Genomic DNA, 19,249 nt, shown 5'->3' on the forward strand with positions numbered 1-19,249 from the left:
GTGCCCTTGTGGCCAAGAAGGCCAATGGCATCCTGGGGTGCATTAGAAAGGGTGTGGTTAGTAGGTAAAGAGAGGTTCTCCTCCCCCTCTATTCTGCCTTGATGAGGCCACATCTGAAGTATTGTGTCCAGTTCTGGGCCCCTCAGTTTCAGAAGGACAGGGATCTGCTTGAAAGAGTCCAGCACAGAGCCACACAGATGATTAAGGGAGTGGAACATCTCCCTTATGAGGAAAGGCTGAGGAAGCTGGGTCTCTTTAGCTTGGAGGAGACTGAGGGGTGACCTCATCAATGTTTACAAATATGTAAGGGTTGAGTGTCAGGAGGATGGAGTTAGGCTTTTTTCAGTGATGACCAGTGATAGGACAAGGGGTAATGGATGCAAATTGGAGCATAGGAGGTTCAGTGTGAATATCAGGAAGAACTTGAGTGACAGAGCCCTGGGACAGGCTGCCCAGGGAGGTTGTGGAGTCTCCTTGGCTGGAGACATTAAAAACCCACCTGGACAAGTTCCTGTGTGATGTACTCTAGGTGATCCTTCTCTGGCAGGGGGGTTGGACTGGATGATCTTTCGAGGTCCCTTCCAACCCCTAGGAGTCTGTGATTCTGTGATACGTTATCTTTGCCTCTAATGCCACTGCCTGGAATACTGGCCTTAATTTTGGTCTTCCAGATTTTTCAAGTAATGGTCTGCAAATAGTTCTGCACTTTAGTACAGTGAGTAAAGCCAAGACTTTGAATTGTCATACTTGCCATTGCATTCTTGATACATGTAATCTATTACCGGTTGCCTCAGAGAGTACCACACCATCTCTCCTTGCTCTTTTCTGTGAGCTCTTACTTCAGTCTGAAGTAGCTCTTTATTAGTAGTATTAGTATTCCTACTATAGTACATATTAGGGTGTTCGTACTATAATAGCGAAGAACAGTTTTTGTTGTATGATAACATGACTCATAATTCTCTTGATCAATCAAAATTAGTTTTTTAATATTATGATTAGAAATAGCAACAGCAAGCAACAATGTGGGTAACTGAAACAATGTGAGCACCAGAAGACTGCTTCTACAAGCATTTTGAATTTTCTTCAGTCATCTCAAATTGACCGTTTCTTGCTTTGTTGTCATGGAAATATTAGGCTAAAGATATCTTTAGAGATGCAATGGAAACAAGGAACGAGTCTGAAGTGTGATCAGTGTATTAAGGAAGAAAAGCAGTGCTTGTTATGGTATTGTGAATAATAGGGCTTAAACTCTTGACTTATCTTTTACATTGAAGTGCAATGGATATTTTTCTTGGTGATATTCATGTCTTGTTGCTGAAGGACTTAATTGCAAGGCTGTCTTTGTACACTGTATGGCACATGCTTGACTGACTGTAATCGCTCCCAATCAGAGCGAACACTGTGAGTTCTAAAATCGCACGGTCTGGCTGCTAAACACAAAGGAACTGTTGTTGTAACACATTCTTATAGTGACTGAAGTGAGCTTAGCACTTGAAAATGTGAATAAATCAGACTTCTGACTGGGAGAGTTTGCGGAGTGACAAAAGAAAGGACATAAAGTGCAAGAGGAGCTGGGGGACGGAGAGGTCCATGATGACTGGTTTTGGCACTAATGTCCTCAAAGGTGACTCTCTTGGGAAAAAAAAAGAAACACGGACTTAAAGGAATGATCTAATGTGAAATTCAGTTATGCTTATGAGACAAGTGATCAAAGGCTAGCTCAAGAAGTGCTGTAGCAGGTGTCTTGAATTAAACTGCAACTAATGTAAATGAAAACATGAATCCTCCCTCATTTCAGTGCTTGGCAGAGTCTGGAGTTGTAAGGTGTCCCTTTTCATGCTGTCCTCTCCCTTCACAATGGAGGCACCAGGTAAAGTTATGGCTTACACCTTCCTAAGTATTAATCATTGATTGTAAGGCTAGTGTCATAGAATCATGGAATTACAGAATGTTTGTGTTGGAAGGGACTGTAAATGCCATCTAGTTCCAACCTCCCTGCATGGGCAGGGACACCTCCCACTAAACTAGATTGCTCAAAGCCCCATCCAACCTGGCCTTGAACATTTCCAGGAATGGGGCATATACAGCTACCCTAGGCAACCTGTTTCATTGTCTCACCACCCTCACACTAAAGAATTTCTTCCTAATGTCTAACCAGAATCTACCCTCTTCTGGTTTAAAGCCATTACCCATTGTCTTAAATGTCCTTTTAAAAAGTCCCTCCCCAGCTTTCTTACAGGGCCCCTTCAGGTACTGGAAGGATGCTAGGTCTCCCCAGAGCCGTCTCTTTTCCAGGCTGAACAACCCCAACTCTCTCAGCCTGTCTTCACAGGAGAGGTGCTCCAGCCCTCTGATCATCTTTGTAGCCCTCCTCTGGACTCGCTGTAGCAGGTCCATGTCCTCCTTGTGTTGAGGGCTCCAGAACTGGACACAGTACTCCAAGTGGAGTGGGGGGATGAATCACCCCTCTTGACCTGCTGGCCACAGAAGCCCAGGATACATTTGGCTTTCTGGGCTGCAAGTGCACATTGCTGGCTCATAGAATCATAGAATACCTTGAGTTAGAAGGGGCCTTCAAAGGTCATCTAGTCTCAACATTATGCTTCTCATCAACAGTCCTTTTCCTAAGTGCGATTCTCAATCCATTCTCCCCCCAGTCTGTATTTGTGCCTGGGGTTGTGCTGACCCAGGTGCAGGACGTTGCACTTGGCCTTGTTGAACTTCATGAGGTTGGCATGGACCCACCTATCAGGCCTGTCAAGGTCCATTTGGTTGGCCGCCCTTCAGTGTGTTGACCACACCACACAGCTTGGTGTCACCATCAAACTTGCTGAGGATACACACAATCCTACTGTCCATGTCACCGACAAAGATGTTAAGCCACACTGGTACCCTTGAGTAGCGCCACTCAACACTGGTCTCCATTTGGACATTGAGCTGTTGGCCACAGCTCTGAGTGTGACCATCCAACCAGTTCCTTATCCACTGAGTGGTCCTTCCATCAAATCCATATATTTCTAATTTAGAGACCCGGATGTTGTGCAGGACAGTGTCAAACACTTTGCGCAAGTCCAGATAGATGACATCAGTTGTTCTTCTCGTGCCTGCCGACACTGTGACCCCACTGGAAAAGGCCACTACATTTGTCAGGCATGATTCGCTCTTGGTGAATCCATGTTGGTTGCCACCAACCACCTCTTCATTTTTCATATGCCTTAAAAGAGCCTTCAGGAGGAGCTACTCCATGATCTTGCCAGGTACAGAGGTGAGACTGACTGGCCTGTAGTTCCCCAGGCCTTTGTTTTTCCCTTTTTGAAAATGGGGGTTAAGTTTCCCCTTTTCCAATCAGTGGGAACCTCACCAGACTGCCATGACTTTTTTAATATGATGGAAAGTGGCTTTGCAACTTCACCTACCAGTTCCCTCGGGAGCCATGGATGGATCTTGTCACATCCCATGGACTTGTGCACTTTCAAGTTCTTTAGATGGCCTTGAACCTGCTCGTCTCCTACAGTGGGCAGATCTTCCTTTTCCCAGTCCCTGCCTTTGCCTTCTTCAACTTGGGTGGTGTGGCCAGAGCTCTTGCCGGTGAAGACTGAGTCAGAAAAGTCTCTGTGTTCATCTGTGCAGGCCTCCTGTCATTGTTGTCTGCCTTCCCCTTTGTTGGGATGTATTTCTCCTGGTCTTGTATATTGACCAGTTTCTTGGGCTGCTCTTCCTTCCAGAGCTTTATCCCTTGGTACCCTACCAAACAGATCCTTGAAGAGGTCTCAGTCTGCTCTCCTGAAGTCCAGCTTGCTGTGCACCCTCCTTGTTGCACTAAGAATCTTGAATTCCACCATTTCATGGTCGCTGCAGCCAAGGCTTCCCTTAAGCTTTATGTTGACCATGAGCCCATCCTTGTAGGTGAGAACAAGGTCCAGCATAGCAGCTTAGCTTGTTGGTCCCTCTACCACTTGGAGAAGGAACTTGTTGTCAATGCATTCCAGGAACCTTCTGGATTGCTGGTGCCTTGCTGTGTTGCCCCTCCAATAGATATTGGGGTGGTTGAAGTCCCCCATGAGGACCAGAGCTTGTGAATGCTAAGCTGCACCAATTTGTCTATGGAGGGCCTTACCAGCTCAGTCTTCCTTGTCAGGTGGCCTGTTGCAGACCCCCAGTATGTCATTTTCTGCTTTTATAAATCTAAAGGAGTGCCTGGTCCACCCATGTTTTGAGATCAAGGGGAATAAAATGTGCTGTGATGTAGAGAGCTGTGTCTGAGGCACTTGCTTCTGAATTTCATTCATTATTTCTTCCTCTAGGCTGTGCCTGAAGGCTAATCAAATCATATGTATTTAATTTAAACTTTTAACTACTGTTGCTGTGATAAAAGCAAGGAGCTGATGGTTCACAGGCACCTGGTCTAGGAGACAATTAATTTGAGGCAGACATAATACATGGAAACCTACAGGATATGTTGCAACAAGGGCAGTAGAGATGAGTTTGCTTCTCACAGTGCCTCTGCTGACACTCAGAACAAAGCTCAGGGATGCCAGTATTTCTGCATATTTATTTTCTATCTGTTTATCTCGTGGTTTAATATATATTGCTGTAATTAAGAACAGTTAGGCACTATATGTTCAGTTTAAATTATTTTCCTGAATATTGTCAATGACTCTAATGGGACACTAATACAGTGGAACAGATGGCTTTCTGCATGTGAGGCAAGGCTCATTTCCAGTGTACTGAAAGCATAGAGATTTTTTTCTCTACTATTCAATTTTGATAAAAAAACCCACCAAGATGATGAGCAGTTTTAAAACAGAAGTGTTATTAGAAAACTTAATCTGATGTAATTGTTGCATTTGAGACGTTACTTTAGATCATCTCTCATAAATAGATGAACCATATGTTTGATTTTGCCTGCAATGTTGTTTTTCATGCAGTGTGCAGGAGCACTTAGGATCAGAGAGCAAACTTTAGGCATGGTTTCCAGTTATTATGGACTCAGCTAGCACACCGTTAAAAATGCTTTGATGATTGCAAGTTTTTCTCACATAAATGGCTCACTTGCTAATGCTTATGGTGAAAAACTCATCGTTAAGCTCATTTACATAAAAACATAATAGCCTGTAGGCTCTGGAATTTCATTAAAGTCTCAATCTTAGTGTAGCCCTTATAACTTGCTTTTTGCAATGACTGAAAAGTCTCTCACAAGAAGCTTTTTCTTCTACTGATGAAAGGCAGGTGAATTGTTAAACTCCCCCTCTCCCTCCTGAGCTCTCATTCATTCAAATTGATGCCTATCATTCCATAAAGGCAGAGCAGACAGATAGCACTATAGGGTTTGACTGTAAGTAAATAGGTAAAATTCTTGCCTGTTCTGGATTGGATCCTGCTGTCTTTATCAATACGGAGCAAATAGTTCTGTTGGTTTCAATGGGATGAGAGATGACTCAGTACCAGGAATGGTAAGGCTGACTTTTTTTTTTCCCCCATCTCACATTTCTGAAGATAATTTGAGGAGGAAATTACTGTTTTCAAGAATGTGAGCTGTCCAAGCAAACCAAATTTCAATTCCATTACTCAAGTTATGCAATAAAACTTAAAAAGTAGATAATAGTGGGAGAATATGCTCCAGTGCAATCTGCAGGTTCTGTTCCTAGCTACATAAGAGCTAGAACAGCTTTTTATTAAAGACATTTGGCATCTTTCACTACTGGCCAGGCAGTGGCAACCTTCCACTGACCTTTCAGGTGTCTGCAGAAGCTTTGCCTTGCTCCACTGTGCCTTGAATCCAGTTGTCACTCTAAATGCCAGACATACTGGGCACTTGGTACAGACTCTTGTCAATGATGAACTGGACTTTCACAAGGGCCACTGGATGGCTGGAGATTTTAATGCATTCCAACCCCTGCCTGTCTGGACAGAATTTGAGCCAGCAGACTGGCCATAAATCTCAGTGCCACCTCCCTGTGGCTGCTTAATTAGGAGCTTGAATACAATTCTCCAACATCTAGTCCAGTGTTCCCACTGTGAAGGCAGCTGGCAGTGCTCATTTGTCCTAGCAAGACTGAAACAGTGCTCTGCTACCTGCTGCCCTCAAATCCTTCTCTACTCAAGCCTATGGCCATCACAAATCACAAGTTTTATTCTTCAACATCTTACCTAGTTTTGTCCTGACTTCTGTTTCCCCACCCTATTCTCCTAATCCCCCCAACTGCCTTGGTCTCTTCCTTCAACAGCGGCAAATCAGCAATGGGTTCATACTGCTCCTCCATGCTGTTTGGCACGGCAGGGAGATAGCCAGGGATACAGTCCTGTGGCTCCCAGGAGAGGCACCCAGAACATCACACAGCCAGGAAGAGCTTCGTTCTCTAGTACTGAAAAAGTCTGTCTTAGCACCAGTCTAGAACATGCTCAGCACAAAGAGGATTTCCTGGAAATTCAGATGGTAAAATCAAAGATGTCTGAAATGAGCATATCAAACTGAATTTTTCTGAGAGGTTCATAAGTTAGCTGAATTTAAATGTGCTTTTACAGGAACAGAAAAAGATATATGCTTATTGTAGTGACTTCTGTTCCCTATTAACATGGGGGGTAAAAGGAAAGGTCTTGAGAAATCTTTAGTAGGTAAAAAAACATGGATTTCCCTTATAATTCACAGCTACCAATTTCTGTGTGAAATTTTCTTGCCATTCATGTCTGTAGATCTGAGACATACATCCAACATGCAAAATTTTATTCCAAATATATATATCTTGAAAATGTGTAAGCAACTGAAAACAAGGTTTATGATGAAAAATATCAAGCAACTTTAGTAATCATCAGTGTTAGATGTCCTGCCTTAGATCTGAGCATACATCCAACATGCAAAATTTTTTTCCAAATATATATATATCTTGAAAATGTGTAAGCAACTGAAAACAAGGTTTATGATGAAAAATATCAAGCAACTTTAGTAATCATCAGTGTTAGATGTCCTGCCTGTACAGAGAAATACAGAGAAGTGCTGGAAATGTATGTATGATCACACATCCATTCCAGCTGCTATCATTCTTTAGTAATGAGTCTTGCCAACAGTACAGTTTTTATGAGGGTAGAACATAAGCAACAGCCTATTGAAATTAGATCTATATGTTCTTCCTGAATAGCAGCTTAGAGCCACTTTGTTGTACATCTTCTGTAATAGAAACTCTGGTATACTTTTATTTTCATGAGGCAAAAATGATGTGATTTTGTCTGGCTTATGTTCAGTTCTCTACACCTGAAAAATTTCTGAATGCTGCTACTTAATCACAACACAGTTATTAGTAGGCAGAGAGATGTATGTCACTTTGTATGAGCAGCATCATAATCATAGCATATATTGGGTTGGAAGGGACCTCTAAAGGTCATCTAGTCCAAGCCCACTACAGTCTGCAGGGACATTTCCAACTAGATCAGACTCCTCAGAGCCCTATCAAGCCTGACCTTGAATGTCTTCAGGGATGGGACCACCACCACCTGTCTAGGCAACCTGTTTAGTTACCCACCACCCACACATTACAGAACCTTTTCCTCATGTCCAACCTAAATCTACCCTTTTCTAGCTTGAAATCATTACCCCTTGTGCTGTTACATTCCCTTCTGAACAGCTTTTCCCCAGCCTTCTTACCGGCCCCTTTCAGGTACTGTAAGGCTGCTATAAGGTCTCCCTGAAATCTTCTCTTCTTCAGGCTGAACAACCCCAACTCCCTCAGCCTGTCTTCATAAGAGAGGTTCTCCAGCCCTCTGATCATTTGTGTTGCTCTCCTCTGGATGTGTTCCAACAGGTGCACATCCTTCTTGTTCTGGGGGCTCCAGAGCTGGATGCAGTACTCCAGGTGAAGTCTCACCATGGCAGAATCACCTCTCTTGATCTGCTGGCCACACTTCTTGTGATGCAGCCCGGGATGCGGTTGTCCTTGTGGGCTGCAATTGCACATTCGTGGCTCATGTTCAGCACTGGATCTGCTAATACCCCCAGGTCTTTTTCCACACGGCTGCTCTCTAGGATGTCTTGTCCCAGCCTGTATTGAGATCTCTGGTTGCCCTGGCCCAGATGCAGGGCCCTGCACTTGGCCTTGTTGAACCTCATGAGGTTCACCTGGGTCCACTTCTTCAGCTTGTCCAGGTCCCTCTGGATGGCATCCTCTTCCTCTGGCATATCAGCTGCAACACCCAGCTTGGTGTCCTCACCAAACTTGCTGAGGGTGCTCTTAATATCAGCACTGGTCCCAGTACAGACCCCTGAGGGACACCACTTGTCACCATTTTCCATCTGGACATTGAGCCATTGACCACTACTCTCTGGATGCGACCATCCAGCCAATTCCTTATCCACCAAACAGTTCCTCCTATCAATCCATGTCTCTCCAGCTTAGGAGATGGTGTGGGGGACCACATCAGAGGTCTTGCAGAAGTCCAGACAGATGACATCTACTGCTTTCCCCATGCTCAGTGATGTATAAAAAGCCTCTAGGTTGGTCAGGCAGGATTTACCCCTAGTAAAGCTGTGCTGGCTGTCCTAAACCACCTCTTGGTCCTCCATGTGCCTTAGCATGTCTTCAAGGAGGATCTATTCCATGATCTTCCCAGGCACAGAGGTGAGGCTGACAGGTCAGTAGTTCCCAGGGTCCTCCTTTCTAACCTTTTAAAAAATGAGTGTGATGTTTCCTTTCTTCCAGTCACCAGGGACTTCACCTGACTGCCATGAGTTTTCAATTATCATGGAGAGTGGCTTGACAACTACATCTGTCAGTTCCTTCAGGACTCTGGGATGCATCTTATCAGGTCCCGTGGAGTCGTGTATGTTCAGGTTCCTCAGATGGTCACAAACCTTGTCTTCAGTTATGGTGGAAAGGATTTTGTCTCCCTGGTCTCCGTCTTGTGGGCCATCAACTTGAGAGCCATGAAGCTCTCTTCAGGGGTTGCCAATGAAGACTGAGGCAATAAAAAATTGAGGATCTCAGTCTTCTCCTCGTCTGTTGTTACTAGTTCACCATTGTTTCTCATTGGGGGAGGATGCTTCCTTTACCCTTCCTTTTCTGGTTTACATGCCTGTAGAAGCCCTTCTTGTTTTTCTTTACATCCCTTGCCAAGTTCAGCTCCAGCCGCCCCTTGGCCTTCCTGACTGTTACCTCACGAGCCCCTGGCTCATTTCTGTAAGACTTTGACTGTGCTGCAGCATCCACAGCATATGTCAGGGCAACAGGTTGAAGGCCCTTACCATCACCCCCTTGCTATCACCCCATCCTTCCAACCCTGGTATGTCTTCCTGCCGCTTGTCACAGACAATCTTGGTATTATTATCCCACTTCCCCTTCACATCTAGTTGAAAGTCCTGTCAATCAGCCCTGCAGACTCTTGGGCAAAGACCCTCTTCCCCCTTTGAGAAAGTCTCCTGTTTGATGCCAGCATTCCTGGTGCCATGTAGGCCATCCCATTATCAAAAAAAACAAAACTGTGGCAGTGACACCAGCCATGGAGTTATGTGTTGATAGATTGAATGCTCCTATTCCTTCTAATGTCACTGCTTTCAATTGGAAGGATGGAAGAAAAAATAGCCTACCCCCCAGATTCTGTCACTAACCATCCCAATGTCCCAAAGCCTTTCTTGATTGTTCCTGAACTAATAGTTGCTGCTTCCTCTCCACCCTCATGGAAAATCAGTAGTGGGTAGTAATCTAAGATAGGAAATTTTCTAGTGATGTCCTTAACCTGGACTCCAGGGAGAGAGCAGATCTCCCTGTGAGAAGGGTCTATGCAGCATGCTGAACCCCCTGTTCCCTTCAGAACAGAGTTGCCTGCAAGTAGAACCCTTCTTTTTTTTCCTTTTGCATGCTGATGATACGGGCAGTAGGCCTGTCTGACTGTGTAGACAGCTCTGGTGTAGCTTGCCTATTGTTCCCATCCTCATTCAGCTATTCTTTCTCAACCAGAGCCTTGTACATGTTGCTCAGAGGCACCTGGGGCAGCAAAGTGAGCAAGAGAGGGTTTTGCCTGCTCCCTTACCATGAACTTGCCTCCACTCATTCTCTTCATTTAGGCTTCTACCTTTGACCTGACAGGGGCAGGGTACACAGGCCCCTTGATCCTGGCTGTTCTCTGATAGGTGCTCCCATTTCTGTTTTAAGGAGAGCAGAGCCTGGCTCCATCAGTCTGTCTCCTGTTCACCCTCCCTGCTGCCCCTCAACCTTTTGACCTGGTTGCGCAGCTCTGCCACCAGGCTGAGCAGATCCTCCACCTGTTCACATCAGACACAGCAGTTCTCGGAACTGCAGCTTGTTGCCAGGCACTGTGCTCTGGCACTTCTTGCAGCCTGTGACCTGGACGGCTGCATGTTTCCCTGGCAGTTCTGTCAGGGTTGCTGTGTCCGTTCTTCTTCTGGGTGGGGACCACTGCTGAGCTCTCCCGCACGCCCTGCTCGCGCTTTCAGTGAGAAGCCGCTGCTTCGCTCTTCACCGACTGAGTGTTGCCTCCAGTTTTGCCAAGTCCAAATCTCCCATGGTTGCCCCAGCAGTTCCCTCAGTCACATCAGCCTCTCTCGTGGGAGCTGCCAGCTCCTGCTGGGTCTCTCCAATCTCCCTTGGGCTTTCCTGGGTCTGGGAACCTCCTGTCTGTCTCAGCCTAGCGTACCTTTTTATTAAGGCATAGGACGTACCATTAAATCAATGGAGCATGCAGCACAGAGGGCTCAAACAAGTGAAGGAAGCTAGGACAGAGGAGACTGGCCAGTGATGATGAGGATTTGTTACTACCAGTTAGTTGTTCGTGTACTAATCTCCTGTGCCACTCTTGTGGTTGTTGGAGGCAGGTTGCTGCCGAATCAAATTATCGAGCAAAGGAATGAAAAGTGCAAGTCAATAGCAGAGCGTGTCTGCAGATCGCAAATAACAACAGAACAAAGAATCAATGATATAATCAATTATAATAATCAGCTCTCCTGTTATAAAGCAGATTCCTCCAGCCCTGAATGTGCAACCCTTGTGAAGCAATAGCAGTCTGTTAATATACCATCTGAAAATGAAATAGAATTTCTAATATCATCTGGACTGTTCTTCACATATCAGTTACAACTACAGATCCTGAAATACATTCTTTATTGTTTCAGTTAAGGTTACTTAAATGTTCTAACTATGCATTTCTGCATCTTGAAAATTTTAGATTTTTGGCTTATATTTAATCTCAATTCAATGTTTTCTGAGTGTTCTACTGGTTGCTCTTGAGCTATTACAGTTTCCTTGCAAAGGTTTGCGACTGAAATAATTGCTATGTACTGATCAGCCTTAATTCTCCCTCCAGGTACTTTTTTTCTTTCTTGTCTGGAAGCATTATAATAATCTGAAAGTTGGGGGTTTAAAATCTCATATCTTGCAGCTTCTTGAAGTCTTTTCACAGTCTTTTCACATGTGTTTGTGCATGTTTTAGAACAGGACAAGAAAAAAGTCATCAGCAAATTGGAAGAAATTCTGCAGCTGTGATTAAAGAAACACATCTGCTTAGGCCTTGTTTGGTTTTAAACAGTTAGTTGTCTAAAACCTGAGGCACCTCACAGAAAAGCGTAGGCAGTTGTGATACTAAACAAATACTGCGAGCAGATGCAGTTTACAGCTTAAGGAAGGAAACATTCCATAGGTGGCTGAGCAGCAGACCAGCTTGATGACTGTAGTGTCACCATTGCATATTGGGACATGCACTTCCTGGAACAGTCAGCTTTTTCTGATACAGCACAAGAAATGAGAGCTGTTGTTTGCATGGAGCAGCAGCAGGCATACGTCCTGGAAATAAACGGTACCATGTATCGATGCTGTAAGTACAAATTAGGTATGCCAGTAACTACCTTCTCTTTTATCTTTTTATGTGTCTTAATTATTTGCTGACAAGGCAGATGTAGTAGCAGGAGTAACCACCTAAACTTACCACAAAACTGTTGGTGCTTGGGGAAAGGTTCACACTGGTGCAGGAGCACTGGCTTTCTGCTCTTTAGGTTGTACTGTTTACCTGCTCTCTACACTTTCTGTGGTATTCAAAAGCAGGAGATGAGCACTAGAGGCAGCAGCAGGTGCAGAAAGGTGATCAGGCACGAGAGGTGGACAGGATGTACATTTGCAGACCGGGTTTCACAGATAGCTTCTGATACAGCTCATACATTGTGCTCCAGCTTCATGAAGATCTCCATGAGAGGGCACATTTTTCCTCTTTATTCTTCGGGTTTTATTTTCTAACTCTCTCTGCCTTTCATTGCCTTGTTTATTTTCCCTTGCTTTCTTTTCGTTTAGCCTCATTTAGACAGTCCTACTATTTCTCCCCTCTCCCCTGTCTCATTCTCACTCATGGTGGTTGTCTTATAATCTCAGTCCTCTCCTTCCTTCAACTTTGGGTCAGTGCTTACTCAATTCCAGTACTGCAACACCTCATACTTAATTTAATCTCTGTGCTTTGGCTTCCCATTGTAATTCTTTACCATATTTTTTCATATGCTTCACTGAGTGTCCCCATTGTGTTCAAGTGGTTCTCCTCCCTCCTCACTTCCTATGTCCTCCATTTAGACACTTTCTGTCTCCACTTTCAGAGATCACTGTGGCTACTTGAATTCAAGATTGTCCCATAGTATCTGATTATAGTACAATATCATATATTTGTTTATTCTACTTCTGGGTTCTCTCTAGGGAAAACTTTGTGACTCATAACTTAATTGCTTTGCTTTCTGGTTTGGTTCACTTGGTTCCCATCCACTTACCAGAGACTTTTTCATTTACCTTTTCATTACTGGTTTTTCACACCTCTCATTTTTTATGCACAATGTTTGCCCAAAAGAGCAAGAGCAGCTCTTTTAGTAATAGATTGAATCGATCACAAATTACTGCATTTTTAAGACTAGCATTACTTCCCTGAGAGGTTGTACAATGCTGAGAAATGCTAAGCTAATGCCTAGTCACCCCAGATATTTAATTGAAACAAAAAGTATCATGGGAGTAAATCACAAGATTGTGGAAGGGCTTCAGGAGTACCAGACACTCCTGTCAAACCACAACTGATGCTCCCTGCCCCACCCTCCCCTCCATCCCCCTAGAATATCATTTAGGCTTTCCTTGAAATACCCATTAGGAAGGTTGAGGGGTTTTTTAGTTTAACGAGGGAAACTGCTTAATCCTGGCAATGCTTCTTTTTATATTTGATATAATAAATCCAACTTTAGTGAAAGCTAAGCCTCTGATACCAGACTAGCTTTAGTGAGTTAGGAGTAGAGGATTTTAAGAGCAAGTGAACTTTTGAGAAGGTATTTAGGGCAATGTTACAACTCTGAAGTAATTAAGAGGATAAATAGGGACATAATTACTTTAAAAGGGTAAGGGTATCAAATAAACCAACAGGAGAAGTAACAGTGACAAGAAAGAAGAATGGGTGGATGGTGGAAATTAGGACACCTCTTAGAGACTTTCGACCTTCAGTACCTCTAGCTGCAATTCATCAGCAGAACCTACTTAATTTTATCTCCTCTCACTTCAGTTTAGGAAGGAGGTAGAGTGTTTTCAAGGGCTGGGTGATGGCAGAGGCAGCATTCATATTGCCAAGGAAAGTAATGTTGAGCTGATAAATTAATTTTCCAGTTAATTTGCAAAACTGATTTGGTAACAGATAACTTAGGACTTTGCTAGAGAAATAATTTTCTGCCAGCTGTTTTTTTTTCTTCTCCAGAGAGGGATGAAGCTCCATGGCAGAGTTGTTCTCTGGCAAAAACTCAAACTTCTCAGAGGTTTCCTCTGAGTGAGGAGTGGTCTGCATGCTGTCTTGGGAAGGGCTATGTCGCAGCTCCTCTCCCTTCCCCAGGAGCATCCCTCCTGTGTGGCCCACAGAGGTACTTGCAGGCTGTGGTGCAAGGAGCAAAACAGAATTGCTTCTCCTGCTGCCTGGCTCTGATTACCCTGCCTTTGGGCAGCTCTATTTTCTGCACCTGTGATGGTTACAGCAGTGGGTTGGCGCATACAACTGGGAACCATCTTATTTATATCAATGCAGCAGAAGGCTGTAACACAGCCATGGTATAATACACCATGAGATACCAAGCCTTGTGTAAAGGGAATACAGTGCTGTTTTGTTCTTGATTTGTGAAAAATGCCAAGTAGTTTGGTAATTGCCATGGGCATGAGTATTTATGAGCATCTTTAAACATCTCATCTCTTGGAAGATATACCAGTTTAACTGCCATTTATGCTAATTGAAAGGAGAATTTAACCTCATTACTTCCTGACTTTAACATCATAATTTCATTACCTGATCCAGTGAGCTGCTACTCTTAATTACTGAGATGAAAATAACAATGGCGTGTATTTATTTATAGCTGAGGATTAACTGGACAACATCTGCTCCTGACCTGTGCACTGTGCCTTGTAGCTAGGGCAACAGAACAGAGTTAAATGGTCTTCTTTATTCCATGACAAGCTAATATACAAGACTGCAGTGCAAACAGCCCTTATAACCACATATTAGGTGCAAATGCCAGCTGGATAATATTCAGATTAATTTATATCACTGCCTTGCCTATACTTACTGTGCTTTCTGTTCATCTGCAGAAGTGATGGTACCAATCCAGTGAATGACTGTATCTGTTTTGGATATGTCTCAGAAGTGATTCATAAATACAAGAACAATCTTCGGATAGATTAAAATGTTAGGGCTTTGTTCAAATGAAAAACATGGCACCAACAGTGTTATTTGGAAAGAATGGTTCCCAGCCAAGAAAAGCCCTACTAAGGTCTAAGTGGCATTTTTGTACATAAAGATACTGTATGTAATTTTGCAAGCTTTAAACTTGTTGAAAGTTTTATCTGTCCAATGACAATAGCCATTTTCCTATTATTTTCAATCTGAAAAAGATCTGGGGAGAGCGGGAATAAAGAAAAAAGAAAATGTCATTCACCTGATGTTTCTAGAGCAATTTCTCAAGCTGTGAAGGCCCCTGTAAGACTTTTTGCTGTCAGGCTGCTCTCTGAATGAAACCTTTGACATTCATTAGTCTCCACCTCAAATACTGCCTGATGAATGGCTCTACCTCTGCCACTCTTTTGAATTGGATGTGACATCTGCATCTCTCTGGCTTGCCTTGTTGCCAGTTTGCATCTCTATGTGGGCAGTTTGATTGAAAATTAAAATAGAAATAGTACATCTGTTAAACAGAAAGAAATCTTCAATACACACATGGTTCTTTCCAAATACATTTTCAATCATCTTAGTAATCTTTGTCCTTGACAGCAATGCTAATATCCAGAATACCTACATAAGGATATATTCTTTCCTCCTCCTGTTCTTTCTAATACTTTTACATTAATTAAATAGGTCCTTTTAAATCATAGTTTCCCAATGTACATGGTAACTGACTCTCTACTTGTCAACCTATGGTGAGGCTTCCTGCTGTGAGGTCTGAATGTTGTCATACAGGTTAGTACCTGAAGTTATATTTTGTTAACTGCATGATCTAATAAAAATTAGAAATAAAATAAAAGCAGCTTATCTTTATTCTAGCTCTTGGTGTTCCATGCAAACTGTAGCTAAGAATCTCCAGTGGAGAGGAAAATTAAGATTTGAATAATGAGACAGAACTGCATGTTTTAGCTGTTGTAATATCCTCAGCTTTTACTGTCTTCTCAGTGAGTAAATGAGTTAGCTGCTGAGCTGTTAGAAGTCCTATAGAGAAAATTACAACATGAACATTCAGTCTGGGCTTGCAGTTTTTCAGTCCCACAAGCTCATCCAGCTTTTTTTGCTGCCAAAAGGAAACAACTGCTGCTCCCAGGTGCAAGAGCAGGGTCGCTTGCTCAGCTGCGCTGACACCTCAAGTAATTCTCTTGAATTTGCAGAAGTTTGTTTGGGGCATAGTTGCAAATTAATCCCCAAGATGGGCAACAAAGGCCCTTATGGAGATGCTGAAGGACTGTTCCTCTTCTTCTGGAGTGCTGTGAAGTAAAGGGGACACATGTCTGTGTGTATAGTGGAAGGGGTGTGTATTTTCACTGTGTGAGCAGAAATGTGCACCTGGTTGGCTGATGAAGAATGAGCTGTGGGGATGGAAAATACAGTGGCAGATTAACTGCACTGTAACTGTGCTTTTCATTGATGGGCTTGTACGTCCCTGGTGCCACCTCAGGGAGCAGTGCTGGAAGTGAGAAGTGCTCACTACTTGGAAACATAAGCTCTTTGTTTTTCATTTCCCAAGTCACATTTGAAAGTTCGGATGGCTTTACACTCCTAAAACTGTTTTATCTTTCAAAAAACAGATCAGGATTTATTTTTCCTCCTGTGTATGTGTAGGTGTCAGAGTAAGAAATTCAGGCCTGTGTTTTTGAGCGGCTCCACCACTTTTCATGTCCCCACATTTTGCTTCCACCTGGGGTGCTGCATGGTTGCTTTTACTGGATCTACCAGAGGGCAGATTGCAGCATCAAAATCTGTGGCTGAGGTCCCAGCTCTTAAGGTTAAAAAATCTTTTGTCACAGCTGCACTGATTTAACTTATTTTGTTGCTGGTGTTAAAACAAGACTGCCATTTGTACATTAAAACGTTTGCATTCATAGAATCATAGAATGGTTTGGATTGGAAGGGACCTGAAAGATCATCTAGTTCCAACCCCTCTGCATGGGCAGGAACACCTTCCACTAGACCAGGTTGCTCAAAGCCCCATCCAACCTTACCTTGAAGACTTCCAGAGATGGGACATCTACAACTTCCCAGGGCAACCAGTTCCAGTGTCTCACCATCCTCATGGTGAAGAATTTCTTCCTAATATCTCTCCTAAATCTCCTCTCTTCCAGTTTAAAGCAATTACTGCTTGTCCTATCACTACTTGCCCTTGTAAAAAGTCCCTCCCCAGCTTTCCTGTAGGTCCTTTTCAGGTTTTGGAAGGTCACTATAAGGTCTCTCTGGCACCTTCCCTGCTCCAGGCTGAACAGCCCCAATTCCCTCAGCCTGGCTTCATAGGAGAGGTGCTCCAACCCTCTGATCATCTTCATTCCTTTAGTATTTTCTTGCATAGGCACTGTAGTTACAGTGAGCAGAATTGTGGCTCTGCAGACAAAGGTTGGTGTTTTCCCTGGGCCTCAGCAGCATCTGCAAACCAAGATGTTAAGGAAAAATACAAGGTGTTAAGAAGCACCTTCAAGTACATTTTGGAGTATCTGAAAATTTCCATGACGTTATCAAGTTAAAGCTGCAAGATGTGAATGCTGCTTTCTATTTAAATAGGGGGTTTTTAGATCCCACAAATATAGCTGTTAAATACATACAGTTCATAGCTGTGATGTCCTGACTGTATGTAGGCACCTATCAACACAATTCACATCCTAGTTTACTACAGAAGAAAAGCCTGCAGGATGTGTTTCACCAAGTAAGCAGGTTCAGGCAACTGAAAAAGAGGAATTATGGCACAGACTAGGAATTTGTATCTGTTTCTAGTTACAGACCAACAGAGAAGCTGGCTAAAGTATCTTTCCTTCTTGCAGCAGACAAGAAGGTGGGTCCTAAGGGGATGATCAAACAAGAAGCTGATTTTACTTCTATGCCTTGACAGTTATCAAAAGGTGTTTCCCTTACTTAGTGTGACTATCTGAATATTGGTGCGTGTGGCAAAAAGCAGTGCTCTGAGTTCAGAATGTGTTCCTCACCTAATCCAAATCTTCAGAAATCAGTAGAAATACACTAAGATAGGGTCTCATGGTACCGTGCTGTTTCTGGAATATGTTTTAATGCAGTAACTTTCAGAGCAGTTAATCTGGGTAGATGTACATCCTTGCCCTGACTGTGGCCAGAAAAAATTGGCTCAGTGAAACCTGGCAGTGAGCAACTAAGCAATCTCGTTTTCCTAAGGAAGTTTCTCACTTTGTCTGCACATTATGTTTGGTATGTCTGAAGAGGGAGGGTTTCTCTCTCCCTACTTTTCTTCCTCTTAATATAGCTGAAGGATGCTGATCAGGTACTCCGAGGTCTGTCTGTTGAAACTGCTCAGAAGAGATGCAGGTTTTAACTAATTTTAGTCACAGAAACCAAAATGTAAATTTCACTCTGGCAAAGTCAAAAGATCAAAGGCAGGAGGTATCCTGACATGCCAACCAAACGGGCACAAACCACTTGCAATTTGACTCTTTGTCAGCCTTGTGCCTATGAGCTGCAACGGATCACGCAGCTTCTTCCTGGCAGTTCTTCTAATTTATAATAATTTTCTTTTTTTAGCTGAAACAAAGATCTGCTTCAAATACTACCATGGCGTGAGTGGGGCACTACGAGCCACAACTCCAAGTGTCACAGTGAAAAACAATGCAGCTCCTGTAAGTTATACCAACCTTCTTTTTTTTTCCGTGGATATTCCCTGCTGTCACTGTGCTGTATACCTTGCTTTCCCTGCCTGCTTTGTGTGATTTTGTATGGAAACTGAACATAGCATTTGCCCTTCAGTTCACTGTGGTACAGAAAAATGGGTAGACTTTCAGTACAGATGTGGATTTGTATGCCAAGAGAATACAGATTTAGCTCTCAGTCTGTCACAGGTAACCTCTCGGATTTGGGGTAAGTACTGATGTCCTGGCTACATCCCATTCTGTAAAGTTTTCTTCTCTCTGCTGGGGTTTTTGAGGATTGGGTGATATCTCTAGAGCATCTGGGATCCTTGTGTTGTAAATACATTAGCTGTTCAGAAAGGGAATTAAGATTTTCCTATGTTAAGGTGCTTTATTCAAAATTAAGGTGTGAGCATTTTCACGGCAGTGCCTCTGAGTTCCAGGAACAGTGGTCCCATGAGTGTTAAGAAGTGGGCATTCAGGTTCTGATCCATCAAAATACTGAAGGTAATTCTTGACAGATTGAGGTTTCCTTGAGAGCAATTTTGATTTGCTAGAGTTTAGCAAAGCTCTGTGGCCCAAATGGCTGTAAAAAGCTATGTATCTTCAAGCATGTATCTTTCAAATACATAGCTAACAAAACTAACACTAGAGGCAATATTGGCCCACTGATGAATGAGGTGGGAGCCCTGGTGACAGAAGATATAAAGAAGGCAAAGGTGCTGAATGCCTTCTTTGCCTCAGTCTTTACTCCTGCAAGGTTTCCCCATGAGCCCCAGATTCATATAGCCCCAGAAGTAGTCAAGATAGATGAGGAGTTTGCCATGGTAGATGAGGATTGGGTTAGGGATCAGTTAAGCAATCTGGACATCCATAAATCGATGGGTCCGGATGGAATGCATCCAAGGGTGCTGAGG

General features: G+C 43.3%; 1 protein-coding gene across 1 annotated transcript in view; it reads left to right on the forward strand.

Annotated features, from left to right (window-relative positions):
• HECW1 (HECT, C2 and WW domain containing E3 ubiquitin protein ligase 1) overlaps positions 1-19,249 on the forward strand; it is a 179,916-nt gene that overhangs the window by 34,328 nt on the left and 126,339 nt on the right. The window contains exon 3 of the mRNA XM_010001546.1: positions 18,229-18,323. Within this exon, the coding sequence (XP_009999848.1) occupies positions 18,229-18,323 (95 nt within the window). The remainder of the gene's footprint in view (positions 1-18,228; positions 18,324-19,249) is intronic.

The sequence above is a fragment of the Chaetura pelagica genome, unplaced genomic scaffold (genome assembly GCF_000747805.2).
Source record: "Chaetura pelagica isolate M959 unplaced genomic scaffold, ChaPel_1.0 scaffold7, whole genome shotgun sequence".
Taxonomy (NCBI): Eukaryota; Metazoa; Chordata; class Aves; order Apodiformes; family Apodidae; genus Chaetura; species Chaetura pelagica.